The sequence below is a fragment of the Danio rerio genome, chromosome 18 (assembly GCF_052040795.2).
Source record: "Danio rerio strain M-AB ecotype USA chromosome 18, GRCz13ab, whole genome shotgun sequence".
In the NCBI taxonomy this organism is placed as follows: Eukaryota; Metazoa; Chordata; class Actinopteri; order Cypriniformes; family Danionidae; genus Danio; species Danio rerio.
The window spans coordinates 10,869,690-10,891,703 of record NC_141038.1 but is presented as its reverse complement, the minus strand read 5'-3'; the positions used below and the strand labels follow the sequence as shown (position 1 = coordinate 10,891,703).

Sequence of the window (22,014 nt, the reverse complement as noted above, 5' to 3'; positions counted from 1 at the left end):
CAGCAGGTGAGAATGGCACTTGAGGGAGATATTTGTGCAAAAAAAAAAAAAAAAAAGTTGCGAATTTGGTGCTCTCCAAAAATGTATTAGCGGTGCGTTTTCAGAATGAGCCTGGGTTGCAATATTAAGTACTGTCATCATGGCAATTGCTAAATAAATTATAATTAGCTATGAAAAATTAATTATTAAAACTATTAGGTTCAAAAATGTGTTAAAATCTTCACTCTGTTAAACATTTGTGCAATATTTGAAAGAAAATAATTAAAGTTCACACGGCGTCTAACAATTTTGACTTTATACATATTTTAATTGTGCAAAACTTAATTTTATTTTCACTCTGTAAACTACTTATGACCTTTCTTTACAATTTACAATGCAAATGTAGTCATTTAGAACATTTATTAATTAGCTTAAAATAACCAAAAAGTAAAAACCACATTTTAAGATTTTAATATAGTTTTTAGAGAACACTACCAATGTAACAACACAATAAATGAGCATTGTCTGAGCCTTGTCATTTCGTTTTTCCAGTTCCATCCATTCAGAACGATTGGGCTTTGTGCAGGGTATAATACAGTGGCAGCAGCATTGCAGTAGGATTTCGTTCAGTCACACTGGTGTGGGTCTGATGTGTGATCTGCACCTCTGATGAGGCTTCAGTGATACGCATGTTAAAAACATCAGTCTCTGTCGTGTGCATCTGGGCTGAAGGCCAGAGCTCCTGTATGACTGCAGGAGATGATATACAGCCAAAGGGAAGCATTAAAGCAGCTCACAGCAGGGCAACACAGGCCTCCCTAAACCACACACATATGACAACCTGTGCTTCACTTTTGAATTAATGCTCCATTTTATCCATATGCACATTTATATGCACGGCCGTTTTGTAGGTAGTGACTATGTCTGAGACTTAATTGTACTAAAAGTTGTAATTTTCATATTGTCACTCTAAGTTAGATCCTACTTATTAGTGCACTTTTTAGCTGGAGTTGATTTTAAACAACAAAATGCCTTATATATTTTTTTTATTTACTTGATTTAAATGTATTTAAATTATTATTTTTACATTTTTAAAGCAGTTGCTTGTTCAGACATGTGATTAGCCGAGGATAAAAAAGGAAGACGAGCCCAGTAGAATCAGAAGAATCACATTCCTGCTATATTACAATGTAAATATTAAAACAATACATAAAACATAATAAAAAAATTAAATAAAATCTGATTAAAAAAAGAAAGGAGGAATAAAAAAAAAAACTTTTATTTTAATAAAATGTCAAACTATTAAAAAAAAAAATAAATAAAAAAAAAATAAAATACAAAAATATAAAATACAAACAAACAAACAAATGTGTCAGTTATAATTAGGAATGCCCAGATCCGATCACATGGTTTTAGACTCAATCGGAATCAGACGTTACCTCCCGATCAGGACTGGAAAATATATGTATATAAAAATATATGTCAAACTATATATATAGTCTTATTATTTTTTAACACATCTATAGTTATACGGTGGCACAGAGTTAGGCATCTTTCTTGACTTCACACAGAAACAGTAACGTGTGCGGCACAACATCACTTTGGTACAGAGATGCTATTGGTTAAATGACGGCAAAGTAGAACACGGAAACAGTATATCTGCGGTCTGAAGGTATTATAAAGTTGATGACGACAACATTGCAATATCTTACCATTGCCATAGCAAACTGTGAGATATTTACACTTGGGATCGCCTGTCTGGTATTTTAAGCTGAGGTACTATTTGTTTTTATATTAGATTTTTTTTTTTTCTGTTGCACTAAAGTCCAAAAGTGAAGAATTTACCTCACATGATTGCTCGGTTTATTAACAGAGTTGTTGAATGTTAAAATAAGGTGAATTAAAAAAAAATAAAAATAAAGGAACATCCTGGATTAGTTTTTTTTTTTTTCGCTATTCTTTATTAATTTTTTATGTACTACAGAAGTATTGAATCAGGTTTCGGTAGATACTCAAGATCCAAGGACCCTGACTCGAGGGCAAAAAAACCTGATCGGGACATCCCGTTATAATGTAAATTTTAGAATGTGGACGATGTGAACTTAGTTTTCCACCAAACTTGTTAGAGCTCTATTTAGCTTTTAAAAGAAAGAAAAGAATGAGCAGATAAACTATTCTCATAATAATAATAATAGTAACATCAATAAAAATGATAATAACACCAACAGCAACAATAATAATAATAATAATAATAATAATCAATAAAAATGATAATAATAAAAACAACAACAATAATAAAAATACTTCAAAATACTTTTGTTGTGATATAACTGATTTGTTTAAATTGTATAATTTGATTAAATAATATAAACAGTAACTACAAAAACAACAAAAACAAAAATAATAAACTTATTTTTATTAATATAGTGAATAAGCAAATCAAAGTTTAAATACGGTATAGTTGATTAGTTTAATTTGTATATTTTGATTAAACAATATAACTAACAGCAGCAAAAACCACTATTATTGCTATATATTAATAATAATAATAATAATAATAATAATAATAATAATATTGTGAATAAGTACTACTAAGTTCAATTATGATAAATTGTATTGGTTTAAATTGTATAATTTGATTAAATAATCAGCATAATCATAATTATCATCATAATCAAAATCAGATGTGTCTCCCCATTTTGTTATGCTTTTGTAAATGAAACGATGCATAAGAAGTTTTGTGGCTGATATAAAAAATAAAGGCTAGAATTTATTTACAAATTACCTACTTACCTTTTGGCAATGTTGTAAATTTTATATATCATTTAGGCCATCTACAAAACAACAAGTGTTTATATATATTAAGATGTTTTTCCTCTCACCGTTCAGCTGCTGTCTGTCGCCCACTTCAGTCCTGATGAAGCTGTGATTGCCTAAACGATATAGAGCGGCATCATTCTCCCAATAATCAGTGTACAGGCCCACAAACAGCTCTCCACCTGTCAATCAAATACACACACACACACAAAAAACACACCAGTATTAGAGAAGTCATTCTGTTTGTTATACACCAATTCACCACTAGGATTCACTGCAGACACTGTAAAAAAACTCTCAGTTTCAGCAGTTGGAGCAATAAATCCTGCCTTGAGTCAAGAAGTAATGATCTACAGGCCAATATCAATTTAGCTTCAAAACGCTTCGAAAAGGATCCTGATGCTGGAAGAGACTGAATAATAACCCAGAGGAACACAAACTGAAAGGAAGTCATTAGATTCATCTCTCAATTTTCCGTGATTCAGCCACAGCATCGAGTGTTATAAAAAGCTTTCATGCTCTGTGGCCTCTGGATAAAAACACTCTCTTCCTTTCAGATTTCAAGACCGCACACACACGTACATACACAAACACTGAACAGTAAGATGGTGAGGAGAAAAATAAGGACACTAAGGCATAAGAAATATTTAGCTGTACATGAAATTAGATGAAAAGTTAAAGGATATCCATTAATATTTTGTGTAAGAATGCTTAGGATATATGCTTAAAAATCTGAATGACTGGATTATTATTACTGTTATTATTCATAATAAATTATAACAAGATTATATAAAAATTATCTAAAATATTAATTTCAACATAAGAAAAATATTAAATAAATATATTATAAATAGGAGTAATTATATTCAACTGTTAAAATACTACTACTACTACTACTACTAATAATAATAATAATAATGATGATGACAACAACAAAAACAACAACAATATATAATATAAACAACAACAATGTCTACATAATAATAATAATAATAATAATAATAATAATAATAAATTAAAAAATGATGAAAAGAGGAATTTAAATAGGCATAAAGCATAATAATGCAAAATATTTGGCTTTAGGAAAGTGAAAGTATATGAAATAAATTTAAGGATGAATGACTGAAAACAAAACTTATTTATTTGTTTGTAGAGATGAACACTTACGGTAGACGGTTGATGCTAAAGGGCTGTTGGGATGAAATGGGACTCTTCCTCTGCCACTCTCTATGTGGTCAGACTCCAACCTGAACTCTCGCTCCTGCTGTAAAGCACATAAAACACACCTTTACCACAATGTGACAATAATAATAGTAATAATAATAATAATACAGTTTAGGAATACTGTTAGTAAATATTGTTATTATTGTAATAATAATAATAATAGTAATTATTATTATTATTAATATTATTCCAGTTATCAAATAAATTGAACAAATTGATTATTATTAAAAAAAATTGTAAACATTAAAATCACATGCATTGATTTTATAACAACTATTATTATTCAAATTGAATACTTTGCTGGTGACCAGAGTATTTAAAGTGAAGAAAACGTCACTTTTGAAAAGTATAGCTATGTCAGTTGTTGATTAATAATTATTATTGTTTTTATTGTTGATTTTATTATTGTGGAAACACATTTTCAAAAGTTTGAGGTCAGTTTGATTAGTCAAAGGAATAGAGTATTATTAAATGTGTAAACATTAATCATAATTGTTGATTTAAGAATAACAGTAATACTTATTATTATTATTATTAAATAAATTTGATAAATTGATTTATGGAATATTTGTATTATGATTTCAATTTGTATTACGTTACTGATTCAATAATAATAATAATTATTATTATTATATTTATTGTTATTCACATTAAAATTATAATGAAATAAATTAAACAAACGGATTATTCGAAAAAAATATTTGTAAACATTAATCACAATTATTGATTTAATAATAATAATAATAATAATAATAATAATAATAATAATAATAAAACTAGTAATAATTATTATTATTATCATCATCCTCATCCTAATAAATAGTTGTTGTTATTATTAGGAATATTAAATCAATTATTGTGATGAATGATTGCAAATATTTTATTAATAATCTATTAATTCGATTAATCAAACTTCAAATTTTTGAAAATGTGTTTCCACAATAATAAAAACTATACTTTTCAAAAGTTATTCTTCCCTCGTGAAGTTTTCTCCACTTTAAATACCATCTGGTGACCAGCACATTTTGTGCTTTTCCCATTTGTCACCAGTATGAGATGCTGATAAACTGGTGTCACATTTACTTTCCTAAAACCAGCAAGAGAAAGATTCTTTTCGACCACCTCCAGCAGATTTACTGGTGAACAGCAGAACAGTCATGCTGGTTTAAGCTGGTATTTTCAGCAGGGTAGACCAAACAGAAATCTGACACTGCAAAAATCTGCAGTTCTTAGAAAAAAAAATAAGGGGAATAATCAATCAGCCCTCTGGCGAATTGTATCATTGAGCATCATGTAGTAACACATCAGTATCAGTGTATATTACAGTGGCTTTTCATCATTAGACACACACTGCATTTCCTGCGGTCTCAAGGGAAATAAAACATCCAGGTGAAGCAACGGAGGGTAAAATGAGATTCAAGGCCATGAAAAGCTCTTTGAACAATCACTTTCTCTCTGCTCTCACAACACGAGTCGCTTTTACCAGAAGATGACAGTACATACTACGCAAAATGTATCGCAAAACCCTTTCACTAGCTTGATTTGTGTCTTCTCACAGCATGTGATCCCTAGAGAAACAAACACCGGTCCATCCATCACTTTCAGTCTATGGATCATTCAGTAGGGTTGGCGTTTTTCCATATCATTCATGCCTCTAACTTCATATGAAACGGGAATGGAAATAAATCCTCAGCTGAAGCCATAACTTCAGTTTCACTTTATGAAGCGTGCTGTTACATGGGAGAATTATGGGGATAAATCATAAAGGCTGGCTGTGGCGCATGCCGTAAGGTCCTTTATAAACCCACAAATCTTCCTTCAAGTCTTAAGGTTATCTACTGTATAAGCGAGTGCGCTCCAATACAAAATTTTCATCTAGAAGTAAGGATGCACCGATATGGCCGAACCCCAAAATTCTGGATGCACCTAAACGCTTTGTAATAACTATATATCATTTAAAAAAAAAACAAGCCAATAAACTATCCTCATTGATACTAAACTGCATTGACAGTTTGTGAATGAGTTAAGACTAGAACTGTTATTTTATCAGCATAGTAGTGCTATTGCAGGCAACAGGAAAAAGCATATTGCATAGAAATTTCCTGTCGACATGTTATTTGAATGACTTTGGTTTTCCAGTGAGCATGTGCTGATCATGCATGTTTATGGGTACAGCCGTTCTGTGCCAGACGACACATGGAGACAGTGACTATGTTTACATGGACATCAGCAATAATTGGCCTTAATCTGAATAAGACATTAACATGATTAAGGTGTTCATATGAGTTGCTTTTTGAATGTTCCTTTCATGATCCTGTTTTACATGTTGAAGCACATAATTCAATCGTCATTGCGTCACCACGTGATCCACATTTCCTCCAAAGTTTCATGTAGTGTAGGGTATTTCACTTTTAATTTGTTGACTTTAATTGCAGTTTGGCACTTTCATTTTTATTCAAAAATATGTCTTGTATTCATCTGTGACAAACAATATATTGGATGCGAGTATGAACTGCTGGAAGAGTGCTGTTTTAATGGAATTTGATGCCACACGCAGTATGGTGAAAAAAACTCTGCCTTTCTTGATGCAGGTGTCTGTGGTCCTTCACCAACATGGCAGGTGCAGAGAATAGTGTCAAACAGTCATGTTTGTAAAGACTATCCTGTCGCAAAATGTGGCACAAATTCGACACATCAGTAATAGTTTGATTAGGGTATTTACATATCCGTACTGCACTTCAGTAATGCGACTAAAGTCTGCATACTCCACATGTTTTAATTCGATTTCTGTTTAGTTCGATTATAACCTTAATCAGACTAAATTAATCAGAAATAGCTGTTTACATGGTAGACCTTTAATCAGAGTATTGTCTTAATCACATTAAAATGATCGATTATTGGTTATTATTGGTGAAAATTACAGATTATTAATGTCGATATAAACTTACTCAATAAAACCAATTAGAAGATATGAAGATGGGTAGAAGGACATTATGGACAGTGGCCAGAGAGTACATTTGGAAAGGATGCTGTGGATATACTACTACTCTTATATCTTGCACAGATATCTTTAGAAGAACTTCTATAGACATAACGATCTTTATTGTACAACCCACACCTGTCAACTCTCCCATGTCTCCAGGAATTCCCTTTTATTTAACCATCCTATCCTGCTTTAATCCCGTTACACTTTTAATCTATGAAAGGCAACATCTCAAATGTGTTAAAAAAACTGCAAGAGAATTGTGCTTCTGTTTTATTAGTGCTTGAAAGCACTTTAAAATAAATGTAAAAATAGCAGCATTCCCTACACTACTTTTTTTGTTTGTTTTTTAAGAAGAGAAACACATACACAGGTTCAACATTGCTGTTATAGACTGGCTGGCATGAATTAGATGCATTTTAGCTCAGAAACTCTAGCAGAGGTGCTAAAAATACTATAGGTTGTTTTTCTGTGACGTCATTGATGACGCACACAATTCAGACGGAGGGCAGGAAGTGTTTCTTCTATGTAGGAATCGCTGTCAGAACATCTAAATGTTTTTGTTTTATGTTGTTTATAGCGGTTTAAATCAGCCAAATTAAGAAATGCTGAACAGCTTTATAGATTTCCAAAAGGTTTTGCTCATAAAGAAAAAACTGGCTGAAAAATGGAAGAAAAGGTGGCATGAAACTAACATTTATTCAATACATCCATGTGTCCAAACTTTTTTTGAATGCAATAATTCGTTGGACGCACTAATAAAGATTACAAGCCTAGCTATTTGTATTATATGTTGTAAGACTTGAAGCTTACGCTGCTATTTTGAACCAATAGTCGGAAACAGAAAGCAGTTGAAGGAGGCATGTTAAAATCCATTGTTAAAGTTGTTATTATCATTGATAAAGAGAAAGAATCTCAAAGCTTAAAGCAGGCAAAGTTGTTTATTAAGTTACATGTTTAAATATCTAGAAGGTAATATGAAACAAACTAACATACTGAATAAAGAAATTAGCTGTAACATATGCACTGCTGAGCAACAAAGACAGTGAAACTGCCTTTGTTAGCATATGAGGCTACGCACCGGTGTGCGGGAGACGCAGAGTAAAAGCCATTCTCCCAGATCAACATCTACCTGAGCAAAGCATTGTCAAAGCATTGTCAAACATAAGTGAAAACCAACCCCCAAAACCAGCTGACCATGAGAGCAAAGTTGAGGAGATAAAGTGGCATCTATCAATGTCTCTGTTGATTTCATCACTACAAAGCTGAAGTCATAAACTGTCAAATGAAACCAAACATGACAAAGTTATATGAAGGAAGAACACAAGCAGATCAATTGTGTATGGAAAAAAGCACATGGTTACTGTAAGCAAATGACAAGAGATGTGTATTGGAGCTGTGAGGAACTCCACACCAGGAGGACCCATCCCATGCTTGGAATGTCTCAGTAGCATAGATGGAATAGTATATAATATTTTCTCAGCTTACATATGTTAATGTGTCATATAAAAATTAGATACAAACATCACCACCCTTATACAAAATCCAAGAAAATATAAATAACATACCCTGCCTTCGCTGCAATGAAATCTCTGTCTTTTTTGCAGCTGGCATTTTGGTGGAATAAACAACTGTAACGTTAACATCTATATGCACAGCAGTGAATGTTTGTTGATAGTAAGCTCATCAACCGAACAAAAAAGCAACCCTTGTGTCAAAACTAGACATTATTATTGTAGAGCACTTTTCCCCCTTACAAAACTAAATAAATAATAATGTAGACTGTGTGTCTGCGCTTTTGAATGGTTTCATCTGTTATTTTGTGATGTCGGGAAGATATCTGCAAGGGGAAAAACGTAGTAATTTATAATAAACATGTTTTTGAACCACAGAGTAAAGTGTATAATGTAAACATCTCCTTTGAAAATATAGCATTAATCGCAAAAATAGGAACTTTCCGCCATGTCATGCATCACCAGAACCATGTGATTAGACTGCCCTGTCTTCATCTTCAAAATAGAGTTTGTCACACATCGAAGAAATCTGCGTATTTCTAGGTACTTCAAAGGACATTTAACACACAGTCTTGTGATCAACAAACTGTTCGCATCAGGGCTTGTGGTGAGTGTATCTGCTTATTTTAGTGTTTCATGTGCCTGAAGTACTATCCAAGATGAAATAGTAATAGATTCACATGATAATCAGCACACCGTAAGGCTGATGAGGTAATCGTGGTCACGCACTCACAAATTCACATGTACACCTTGTGGATGGACACATGGTTCAAATTAGCAGGAGGTTTGGAGATCATGTTGCGTGCAGTTCGGAGGGTTGAAATGTTAGGTGGGAGATCGCTTCAAACTGATGGCCACAGAACAATGACACTGAGTGTTAGTGGAACTAGCAGAGACGTGGGTGAAGGTTTGGCCAAAAAACCAAATAAGCTGCCAGTGCCAGCTAAGCAGAACGGTGTCATTCATAAACACTAAGGGGAAATATATTATTCAGAATCGTTACTGAATGACAAATTTAAGAAGTGCATAATGTTAACAGTTTACTATTTATACAGTAATATAAGAGTGTTATTTAATGCATTTTAAAAAAGAGATTTGAGTACAGTGAATTCATTGTCATGTTTAAGAAACCAGTCTGAGATGATTTGTGCTTTGACATGGCGCTTTATCCTGTTGGATGCAGCCAACAGAAGATGGGTACACTGTGGTCATGTTGGCACAATGCTTAATTGGTACTAATGGGCCCAAAGTGTGCCAGGAATATATCCCTCACACCATTACACCACCAGCAGCCTGAACCGTTGATAAGGCAGGATAGATCCATGCTTTCATAGTGTTGATGCCAAATTCTGACACTACTATCCGAATGTCATAGGAGAAATGGAGACTCAGACCAGGCAACATTTTTCTAATCTTCTATTGTCCAATTTTGGTGAGCCTGTGTGAATTGTAACCTCAGTTTCCTGTTCTTAGCTGACAGGAGTGGCACCCAGTGTGGTCTTCTGTTGCTGTAGCCCATCTGCTTCAAGGTTTTCTGAGTTGTTCTTTCAGAGATGCTCTTCTGCACACTGTACATCAGTTGTAAAGAGTTGTTATTTGAGTTACTGTTGCCTTACTATCAGCTCAAACCAGTCTGGCCATTTTCCTCTGACCTCTGGCATCAAAAAGGCATGTGCCCACAGAACTGCCTGTCAGGGTTCTGCCACTTTGGCCTTTTAAATTCTTGTTTTGGTGGCAGAGCTCTGACACTACTCATGTCTGGTTGTCTCTGTGTGTGCGCGCGCGCGCCGTCGTGGGTGTACGCAGAGTGTGCGCGCTGCCACTTGATGTGGCCGCGCACGCTCTGCGTCCCTCAGACGCGCACGCTCTTGTACTAGTGTTTGTGTTTGTTCTGTCAGCAGCGCGCTGCTTTATTCTCGGCGCCTCTGTCTAGTTGGTTTCAGTTTTGGTTGGCGCTGAGATGAAGCATGCACGTTGCTTATGTGTGAGCGCACGGTAAGGTGTTTATCTATCGTGTGCTCGTGTCTTGCGTCTCTTGTCAAAGCACGTGGCTCGGTGTTTACATTGTGGTCCCGTGCTTTTGTCGTGTGCTTCAGTGTTGTGTTTGTTGTCATGAACATGCGGTTAATGAGTTCTCTCATTGGCTGCATGTTCTTGTCCTGTTAAGTGAGTGCATGGCTTGTGTTGTCTCTCTGTGTCATGCGCTCTATTGTCTTGTCCCACCCTCCTTGTTAACCCATTATTAGTTAATTGTGTTCACCTGTTTGTGTGTTAATTTTCTACAGTTTATATACCCCTCACATTTGCTGTCCTGTGCCAGTTCATCATCACATGTTGTTGTTTGAAGTCTTGTCCTGTCGTGTTTCCAGTCCTCATCCTTGCCAGTCTGCTCAGTCCTGTTTGTATGTGTATGTATTTGTTTTGTTAATGTTTTCCCCCTCGGGGTAGTTTATTTTGCATTTTATTTTATTTTTATTATTTAATAAATACCCATTTTTCCTGCACTTGAGTCCTCGCTCCTTTTTCCCCATTTCCCCTCACCAACCCTGACACTGCCACTCACTGGATATATATATATATATATATATATATATATATATATATATATATATATATATATATATATATATATATATATATATTATTTTTTTTTTAGTGTGTTTTATGTGCCTGAAGTACTATCCGAGATGAAATAGTAAGAGATTCACATGATAATCAGCACACTGTAAGGCTGATGAGGTAATCATAGTCACGCACTCACAAATTCACATGTACACCTTGTGGATGGACACAAGGTCACAATATATACACAATATATGGACACAATAAATAAATATATATATATATATATATATATATATATATATATATATATATATATATATATATATATATATACACATACATATATATACACATATACAAACAGCATAATACAATGTATAAAAAATACAATAAGCATTTTCTGACTGAAGACTGTCTATTCTGCATTTGGAATGGCTATAGATTTATGGCTATGTCCTGATTTTTGATTGGTCATCACAGGCATTTCCGGTAAACTGTTAGCTGTTATGATATGCTTCTATATTCACTGTCATCAATGACGTACATCACTTAATCCAGATGGCCAGCTGCGGAATGAATCTGGTTTTGAATTAAACATCTGATAAACAAAAAAAAAAGATTTGAATAATACTTGTGTGAAAGAACATCCTTCATTTGACATTTCATGTGATCTAACCGCTTTGTAGGATTTCTCAGATATCTTAGCCCTTTGGTAAAGCCCTCAAGGATGTTCACTAGGTTTTAAAAGAGTATTATGTATTTATCTAAATAAGGTGCGAGTGAGGAATGACAAGGGTGTATTAGTACAGAAGTGAGTGTAAAGCCCATGAGAATGCTCTGGTTTGTCGAAAGAAAAGACAGTGCGGGGGAACGGTGTGCTGTGATGGGTGTATGGGTGCAAAGGGTCGAACGGTGCTTATATTCCTGATGTTAGAGAACAAATGCATGCCAGTGTATGAATAAAAACACACTGTCACCGTCTCTCCCTCTCTCTCTCTGTTCTGTTCTGTGTCTCTGCAGCTTTATCAGTCTCTCCTGTCATCATCGCTACATCTGCAACATGTCATCCCTGCAATCCAGAGCCAAGTGTGTGTATAACTGTGCAGGTATGTGTATCCATCTCAGTCACTGTGTGTATATCTGAATGTGAAGCCCATACAGTATCTCACGTACAGAGATGCATGTGCATAATAAATGTTAATAGTTTAATTAAGTAAAACAGCATGTCCGAATAAATTAATGACAAAAAAGTGAATTATACTGAAATCCATTGTAAAAGTTAAATAAAATGTTAGCAATCAAAAATGTTTGGTTATTCATGTTTAATTAACTGAAATCATGATTCTTACACAATTTAATCAAGGCGCAAATTAGAGGGGTTTGGGGGGGGGGGGGGGGTCTGACCCCCTCATAATTAACACTTGATCTTCCTGAAGGACATAAAAATAACATGTATATAAACATTAATAGTTTAGAAATAGTTTGCTCTGATCTGCATCTTAAATAATATTAATAATTTAAATAATAGATAACTACACTATACATTTGACCAACCCTATAATGGTTTATACCATTGTGAATGCATGTTAGCACCAAAAATATTATTCAACGGTTTCAAACAGGCAAATCTAGAGCCCCCACAGACAGTATAAGTGTTCACAAAAGATATTTCTTTAAAAAAAGCGTTTGTAGGTGTTTGTAAAAGTTTATATTTTATAATACACTGGCTCGCACATGGAAGTTTAACAGTAAAATAAAAAAATATGTAGTCTTTCATGGTCATCCATTAATAGGAGCAGGAAAGCAAACCTGTCACCATTTACTTAATATCAATTGTTAAAAAATTAATGAAATGTCATTGAGAACCACTCAATGTCCCTCAAATAAACTAGATGTAATCACCCCCCACCAACCCACCTACTGTCAATATATAATTCGCACCCTGAATTTAATTACAAATAATTAAGGGCTTAGCAATTTTTAATTTATTTCCCTCTGAAATACTTTCCCGATGTCACATTTTTAAGTAATTCCAATAAAAAAAAGTATTTTTAAAATTCTAAATTATGAATAAATATTAAAATTGTTATTAAGATTTAAAATTATTTTGTAAACAAGCATGTCTGAAGCAATCCATAAACATTTTCAGTTTTTAATGTAATTAAAAATAAATGTAATTTAGTTTATTCAATTATATACAGTGCTCAGCGTAACAGAGTACAGCCCATTTTGAAAATGAGTATTTTATCCATTTCTCAGTGAATATAGGCAATGTATTTTAATGCATTCAAACAAAACAGATTTATTAAATAGGTATATTTATTAAAATAATATTTAGTCAAACATATTTAGAAATCAAACGATAATACAATTAAATTCAAGCACAATATTGCAAAAAAAATAAAAAATACAAAATACAAAGCATCTTTTTTTAATAAAAGATGTTTTAGAAATGTTTATCATGCTGTTATTAGAGATGTGCAATATTTATAAAAGTTTTCTTTTTGTAATTATTACTATTGGCAATATTGTGATTGTTTATAGTATCATTACTACTTCACTCCAACAAGTGATGGGTTGTTTTATCCCAACATAAGGTCAAATATGGACAAACTCAACATTGGGTCATTTTTTTTTTCTATAAATTTTAAATGACACTCAAATCAACTGTTTGTTTAATATATTATATTTTATATATACATATTTGACCCATTGTTGGATTACAAAAACTTAACCCATTATTTTTGGAGTGTTAGATTCTACTGTACAGAATAGTAACACGTAATAGCACAATACACTTCTGGAGTAATTTAATTAAGTTTCTTTTTTAAAAATGTCTTTCAGAGTTTGTGTATTTGATGATTGTGATGAAAAACACAAATGTCCTGTACAGTTGAAGTCAGAATTATTAGCCCCCTCTATAGTTTTTCCCCAATTTATGTTGACTGGAAAGAAGGTTTTTTATTTATTTAAGGTAGTTGTGGTAATTAGGCAAGTTCTTTTACAACAGTAGTTTGCTCTGTAGACAATTGAAAAAAAAAAAACTATATTGCTTAATGGAGCTAATAATATTGACCTTAAAATGGTTTAAAAAAATTCAAACTGCTTTTCTTCTAGCCAAAATAAAACAAATCTTTCTCCAGAAGAAAAAAAAATATTATGGGAATACTGTGAAATTCCTTGCTCTGTTAAACATCATTTCAGAAAAATTTTGAAAAAAAAAAAAAAAAATTATATATATATATATATATATATATATATATATATATATATATATATATATATATATATATATATATATATAATTTTATTTTTTTTTTTTTCACAGGAGGGCTAATTTGACTGTGTATGCTTTAGTGCGTAGCTGAAGCCAAGCCATTCATTCGCACAGAATTTGCAAATTTAACACATGACGTTTTGCAGAATATACAATCTGGCAGTAGATTTCTTGTGCGCAGGGATGCAGATGTGTCTCGTGAATGTCTCAGTGTTGTGGGAGCAGTGGTTTCAGACTGAGGCGTGTGCTGGCGTCCTGCAGCTGAGCACTGGAGTTATCAGGCGTCCCGCTGAAGCCTGTCTCCTCTAATTAAACCCGCTCTGATCTCCAGAACGCCCGTGGCTCTCTCCTTTACCTCTGCCGGAGGGTCAGGCGGCCAGAAGTGCTTCCTATTCCCACCAATGAGTTCTGATTTCGCAGACGCGCTGGGATAAAGACAGGGAATGGAGTGAGAAGGAAATTCTAGGGAGGATGCAGAACATGTGGACAGAGTTGTGGAATTCACCCATATAAATGGAATTTCAAGGAAATCTGTAATTGACGGATTGATCAATACTAAGAAGGGGGACGTTTTTAATTCAGTTGCAGTTTGCACTGAAAATTTGTATTCACACCGCCATTAAGCTGTAAAAGCTACTTGGGTGCATCTTGGGTGGTTGTGAGCAGAGAGGAGAGTTGAAATCCGGTCAACTTTATGGTAATGAGCTATGAATTGGTTCAGCAGCAATTAATCACATTTACATTTACATTTTAGTCATTAAGCAGACGCTTTTATCCAAAGCGACTTACAAATGAGGACAAGGAAGCAATTTACACAACTATAAGAGCAGCAATGCATAAGTGCTATTAGCAAGTTTCAGGTCTGTAAAGTCTAAGAAGGAAAGCATTAGTATTTTTTTTTTTTTTTTTTTGAGTACAGTTAGTGTATACAGAGAGGCAATTGCAGATTAGGAAGTGAAGTGGGGACTAAATAGTTGAGTTTTTAGTCGTTTCTTGAAAACAGCGAGTGACTCTGCCGTTCTGATGCAGTTAGGGAGTTCATTCCACTAACTGGGCAGATTGAATGCAAGAGTTCGGGAAAGTGATTTCTTCCCTCTTTGGGATGGAACCACGAGGCGACGTTCATTCACAGAACGCAAGTTTCTGGAGGGCACATAGATCTGCAGAAGTGAGAACAGATAAGAAGGAGCAAAGCCAGAAGTCGCTTTGTAGGCAAACATCAGAGCTTTGAATTTGATGCGAGCAGCAACTGGCAGCCAGTGCAAACGGATGAGCAGCGGAGTGACATGTGCTCTTTTAGGTTCATTAAAGACCACTCGTGCTGCTGCGTTCTGGAGCAGCTAAAGAGGCTTGATAGAGTTAGCTGGAAGCCCCGCTAGTAGAGAGTTGCAGTAATCCAGTCTGAAGAGAACAAGAGCTTGAACAAGGAGTTGAGCTGCATGCTCAGATAAGAAGGGTCAGATCTTTCTGATGTTATAGAGTACGAATCTGCACGATCGAGCAGTTCTAGAAATGTGGTCAGAGAAGTTTAGTTGGTCATCAATCGTTACTCCAAGGCTTTTCACCATTTTGGATGCAGTAATGCAATCAGAATGTAGAATTCCACCACTTGAGAGGACTTTAGAGAGCAGTCATGTAAACTTTGGTTCTGACCACATTAGAATGACATTTATTTTTTGAGAATGCACAGTTATTTTTCCAATAATATAATTTTTTTTTTTTCTTTTTACAGTGTGCTTTAGAATATATGTAACAAAATACATGTATGCTTAAACTATAGAACTACATATAGAACTAAATAAATGAATTCTACCCCCACATGATCTTAGTCCACCATCTATGTAATTCAGCCACTTATATAGAAGAGAAGCAATTTGGCTGTTTCACAAGTGTCCACATTGGTTTTTATATGTTGCTTAAAATGTTTAACAGTGTCACTATAACTTCTCTAGCCTTTATAATGTTGAATATAATGCAAGAGGGAATCTGATCATTTTAAATGTTTCATTTTAGCAGAGAAAAAAAAAAGGTCTAATAATGTTGTCAATGGCCCCACATAGAGACAAAATTTGGTTTCAAGAGTTCACACTTAGCTGATGATTTATAATAAGCTTGTTTGGAATGCTGTCCCTGGAGAGAAAGCCCTGAGCACATGATATCCTTAAGCCTGGGGCTCCCTCCCATTGCAAGGCGAGAGGGGAGTTTGAGCTCAGGTAGATCTCGAGAACTCCCCTGCTGTAGTAACTAATGAACAGATAGTGATTGCTCTTAAGAGATAACTTACTAGAAGCATGTCTATGGTGTTGATTTGGATTAGTCAATTAACTTAAGTTGCATGTTTTTGGACTGTGGGAGGAAACCGGGGACTGTGGGAGGAAACCAAGGTGAGCACGGGGAGAAAGTGCAAACTCAGCACAGAAACATCTGCTAGTTTGGTAAAGCCTGGAACCAGAGTTCTTGCTGTGAGGCAACAGTGCTGATGACTGGGCCACCGTGTCACCCATCTAGGAAAAAGAAGGAGTAGGGGTGGACGGGGGGATTCTTCAAAACGAAGATAACGGTGGTGTGTAACCCAGGGTATTTGTATTAGCTTAGGAATCATCTGATTGGTGCATTGAGAATTGGGTAATGCGGATCCAGCTGCTAGCAATCATAAGCACGTGATCCTCTCGAAATAAGTTTATAAATAAACATCACATGTGTGAACAGGCCCTTTACCGGTAAATATATCTCTGGGACAAAGCAGATGCATGAACGCTTAACCTTTAAATTAAATTGGAAAAATGTTATCAAAAGAAGTTAAGAAAAAAAAAAAACATAAGATTTCATACAGGCCTTATAATTCTTTTTATCATGAAATTTTAGTATCATGAAAAAAATGGTGATAAAGTGTGCAGGCTGCCTGCCACGACGCAGCACAGGAAAGATTCCAGATTCTCAGTTTCCTTCAAATAAACATCTCGTCTTTGCTCTTTTCTTCAAATAAAGCTCACTCTCTGTGATTAGTGCTCTGTAATTTGACTGGGATTCTCCTGGGAGGACGGAGATGTTTGTTTTCGCTTGTCTGGATGTTTGGTTGGATATTTTAACAGAGTGAGAATGATAAAACTTCCTGTCATACAGATTAAAACAAACCAAATCTCTGTGGAGAGCAATGTTTTCATCACATACTGCTGTTGAAGTCACTTCAGAAAGAAAAACCTGGAAGAACTATGCCACTTTACTATTGCGGAGTTCATTAGAGATAGGTAGTGGAGAGAATGACATTCAGTGATATTTATTTAATTTTAGTTTAGGACAAGTACATGTTCAGTTTTGTTTTTTGTGCTTGTATGTGTATGTAAATACTTCATGTAGAGTTTTTTGTAACGTTTGTCAGATGTATATTATTAAAATTGAATCTAACTCATTTTAACTCATTTTTACATTTTATATAACATATTACACGAGTATGCTAATTTTATTTATCGTTTTATTTATTTTGTGTTTTAGTTTAGACTTACATTATGTTTTTAATTTCAGAAGTAGCTTGCTGTTTTATTTCAACTTGTTTTAACTAGTTTAATTAAAAATTCTAAGGTTTTCATCTAATGACATTCCATGAATATTCCGTCTGATATTCAATAACAATTGTATAAAAAGCACTTAAGAAAAAACGAAAACAATTTATATAATAAAAATATATAAATATATAACAAATAACGAAAATACAAAAAATGGCTAAAACTAAAAACAACAGTCACTTATGATAACTTATTTTATTACAATTCTAAAATGAAAAATCAACAAAAATGCAAAATTTTAAATATTATTTAAATATCAATAAAAGCTACACAAGTACCTTTGTGTAAAATATCACTGGTTCAGAATCCTTATCCTGTACCGCTTATTATTTCAAGTAAAAAGCAGCAAAGGCGGCTTAAAACTGATGTACCATTATTGGCAGGTTAGCCTCAAGGGAAGCATAAAAACCTCCAAATATTACACAGTACAGTAATGATGTAGGTCACATTCTTCATTCTTTGCCCCTCTTAACCACCAGATTTTTAACATTCCTACAATTCCCTGTGCTTTTAAGCATATTTTTCCTTTCACCTTCCAGCGGGCTGAATATCAGCCATTGTGTTATCAAACTGTCCTCCAAACCCAAATGTGCTGCTAAACCTCATTGTGTCACAAACATCTGGATCATTTTACAATCAAAGATTTGAAAACTCAAAACACGACCAGTGTTTTAGTGTCTCGAGATGTTAAGAGCTCTAACTTCTTACAGCTCGGACTGGTTTTAATTACGACAGGAGTTTATGCGTGTGTGAATATAGGCACAGATTTCCAGCTCGGCCTCTGGTGACAAACAACAGCACAACACTGGACTGAGTTCACCTGTGAGTCACTACGAGACATTCCTCAGAGGACAAACAGCACAGAAAGAGGACAGGAGACAGCTGACAGGCCACAGTGGTCTATAATAAAATATTGAATAAAAAGCTTCATAGGCTCTGTGGTCACAGAGGCTTCTCTGAGACTGTCAACAAGTGTGACGCATGTTATGACTTTAAAACATGGTGTTTTTTCACCTTACATCTACTTTGAGTATTTTTCCTTCCTTGGAAACAAAAAATAATTATTTATTTATTTCATAGGTCCTAACAAATTAATGTTTTTAAATGTTAAAGTTCACATTCATTCACATTGGTTTAACAACTGAAATTGACTGACTGAAGTCTTTTTTACGTGTAACACGAGGACAAACTAAACAAAATAAAGCATATCAAGGACAAACAAAACAAAACATGACAAGGACAAACAAAACAAAAAAACAAAGCAAACAAAACAAAACAGAGGATAAACAAAAACAAAAACAAACAAAGCAAACACAAAGCAGAAAACAAAAACAAAACAAGGAGAAATAAAAACAAAACAAGGACAAAGAAAAAAACAACAAAACAAGGATAAATAAACAATGACACAAAAAAGGAAAAGCAAAAACAAAACGAGGACAAAAAAAAAACAAGGACAAAGAAATACAACAAGCACAAACAAAACAAATAACAAACAAAACAAGACAATCACAAACAAAACAAAAAGGACAAACAAAAACAAAACAAGGACAAACAAAAAAAACAACAAAAATAACAAGGACAAACAAAAATAAAACAAGGACAAAAAAAGACAAAACAAACTAAACTAAACAAAACAAAACAAAATGAAACAAAACAAAAACAAAACACCTTACCTTATTATCTAACTGTCTAATTATGTTAACTAGTCTTAAAAAAAAGTTTCCATTAATAGTAATAGACCTTTAGGAACTAGATTTGTTTTGAATATGTTTTTTTCATGTAAATATATTTTTTTAAGTAACACAATTATTTTAGCACTACATATTTTTATATAAGTGTGCTTTACCTCTGCTCCACGACTCACTCTGATGTAAGCACACACAGGACTGAAGGCTCCAGTGCCACATGCCAGCAGATGAGTGCTGTTATAATGTTGAACCAGCTTAATGTAGTTTGCACACTCCGGCTGACAGACATACACAAAAACAGAAAGATAGTGTTAAAACATCTATAAACATTTCAACAAGAAATCACTTCACCAATCCCAAAAGTTTGTGATCAGGATTTTTCTTTTGGGAAGTTTTTTCTCACCTCATCTGCATTTATTTGATCAAAACACATTCTAAATTACCATTTTTGATTATTATATACTTGATGTAACTTCAAAGCTGATTTAACTCCAGTCTTCTGCCACATAATCTTTTAGAAATCATTATAATATACTACCAGTACAGTGTTACCTCTAGGATTTTTCCCAGCTGTGGCGGCAGGCCTTTTTGTCTCCTATAGACCTACAGAGCGATATTAATGCGTCCTGAAGTAAAGTGAAACGGCTATAAGTAGTTTGTTGGCCTCACGCATCATGCTCCTGTCAGTCAGTCAGTCAGCACCTAACCTTAAAGGGTTAAACAAATGACGCACAGCACTACTATGATTGCAGAAAAATCGTGCAATTGGTGCGACTATTACCTGCTATTATTAAAATAAAATATTTTGAATGAAAAGCTGTAATGTAGCCGTGGCGGGATGAATTTTGGCATGGCGCCCCACCATGGAAGAATGAATGTAGCAGAAACCATGCAGTATATATAATCCTTCAGAAAACATTATAACATACTACCAGTATATTATAATGATTTCTGAAAGATTGTGGCAGAAGACTGGAGTTAAATCAGCTTTGAATCACAGGAATAAATGACATTAGGTAATAGTATTTGCTGCTCAATTATGATCAATTATTAGTGTTACTCAGGGATCAATAACGATTTTATAATTACCAATGTTTCTGTAGAAAGTGATACATCTGAACGTTCAGGACTTTTTAAAAAACAGAACATTACAAACAGGTAATAGGAAATAATCTGTATTTTTAACATCTCTTGAACAATTTCATGAGTCCTTAAATTTGTCCCTAAATCTTTAATGCTGTTTAAATGATACTCCATCAGAAAAAAAAAAAAAGATTTCAAACATTTTTTAACACTAATAATAATAATAATAATAATAATAATATTAATAATAATTAGAATAATAAATAAATTATATAATAATAATAATAATATACTACTACTACTACTACTATTGATAGTAATAATGGCTCAAAAATAAAGTAATAATAATAATAATATGAATAATCATTTAGAATAATAAATAATTGTATTTTAATGACAACAATAATAATAATAGAAAATTTAAATATTAATTAAATTATATGGTAATAATACATGCTATAATAATAATAATAATAATAATTATAATAATAAATTAAAATAATAAATAAATTAAAATAATAAATTAAACATACAAAAATAATAAATGTGAATAAATACATTTATATATAAATACATTTATTTATATATATATATATATATATATATATATATATATATATATATATATATATATATATATATATATATATATATATATATATATATATAAACACATTTTATTTAAAATATTAATAATAATAATAATATTAATGTTATAAATGCAATAAGAAAACTAATCTTTTAAATTTTTATAATTTTTCAAAATTATTAATAGTTTTCCACAATTTTGTTTTAAATTAAAAACACTTTTTTTGTAACAAATGCAGCATTGGTGAGTAGAATATGCTGATTTTAAAAGCCAACCTCCGGGATAAATATCAGCTTTACCTTCTCTCTGCCCTGCATCAAACAGTCCTCCACCTGCTCCTGAGAGCTCGACCAGACAATCTACAACAGAGACACAAGAGCAGGGCTTTGGCTTATGTTGTTCAGGCACAGAAATGCACATGCAGAACACTGTCATTGTGATGATTCTTGTCCTGTGGTTGCATGAAAAAGGCAAGTTTAAACTCGGCATTTCTGCATTCCAGGGTCACTACTTTGATTGTCAGTAATTGCATAAATGGAATGAAATGCAGCTACTTGAACTGAATGCACCATAAACAAACTTTGGATAAAAGCATGGGTTGAATTCATGAATATACATTTCAAGTTTTAATATCCAGTATATAGCCTCTAAAGGAATTTTTCACCCAAAAATGAAACTTTACATAATATTTACTGTCCCTCAAGTGGTTTCAAATCTTTGAGTCTTTTTTTT

General features: G+C 33.3%; 1 protein-coding gene across 10 annotated transcripts in view; it reads right to left on the bottom strand.

Annotated features, from left to right (window-relative positions):
* sema3e (sema domain, immunoglobulin domain (Ig), short basic domain, secreted, (semaphorin) 3E) overlaps positions 1-22,014 on the bottom strand; it is a 128,649-nt gene that overhangs the window by 27,644 nt on the left and 78,991 nt on the right. For all 10 annotated transcript variants that reach the window (XR_015514381.1, XR_015514380.1, XM_087292325.1 and 7 more), the window contains 4 exons: positions 21,582-21,641; positions 19,769-19,888; positions 3,964-4,060; positions 2,862-2,978 (listed from right to left, as the gene is read on the bottom strand). Coding sequence is in view for 8 of the 10 variants with exons in the window: in XM_087292322.1 (XP_087148448.1) it covers positions 2,862-2,978; positions 3,964-4,060; positions 19,769-19,888; positions 21,582-21,641 (394 nt within the window). In the remaining 2 variants the exon portion in view is untranslated. The remainder of the gene's footprint in view (positions 1-2,861; positions 2,979-3,963; positions 4,061-19,768; positions 19,889-21,581; positions 21,642-22,014) is intronic.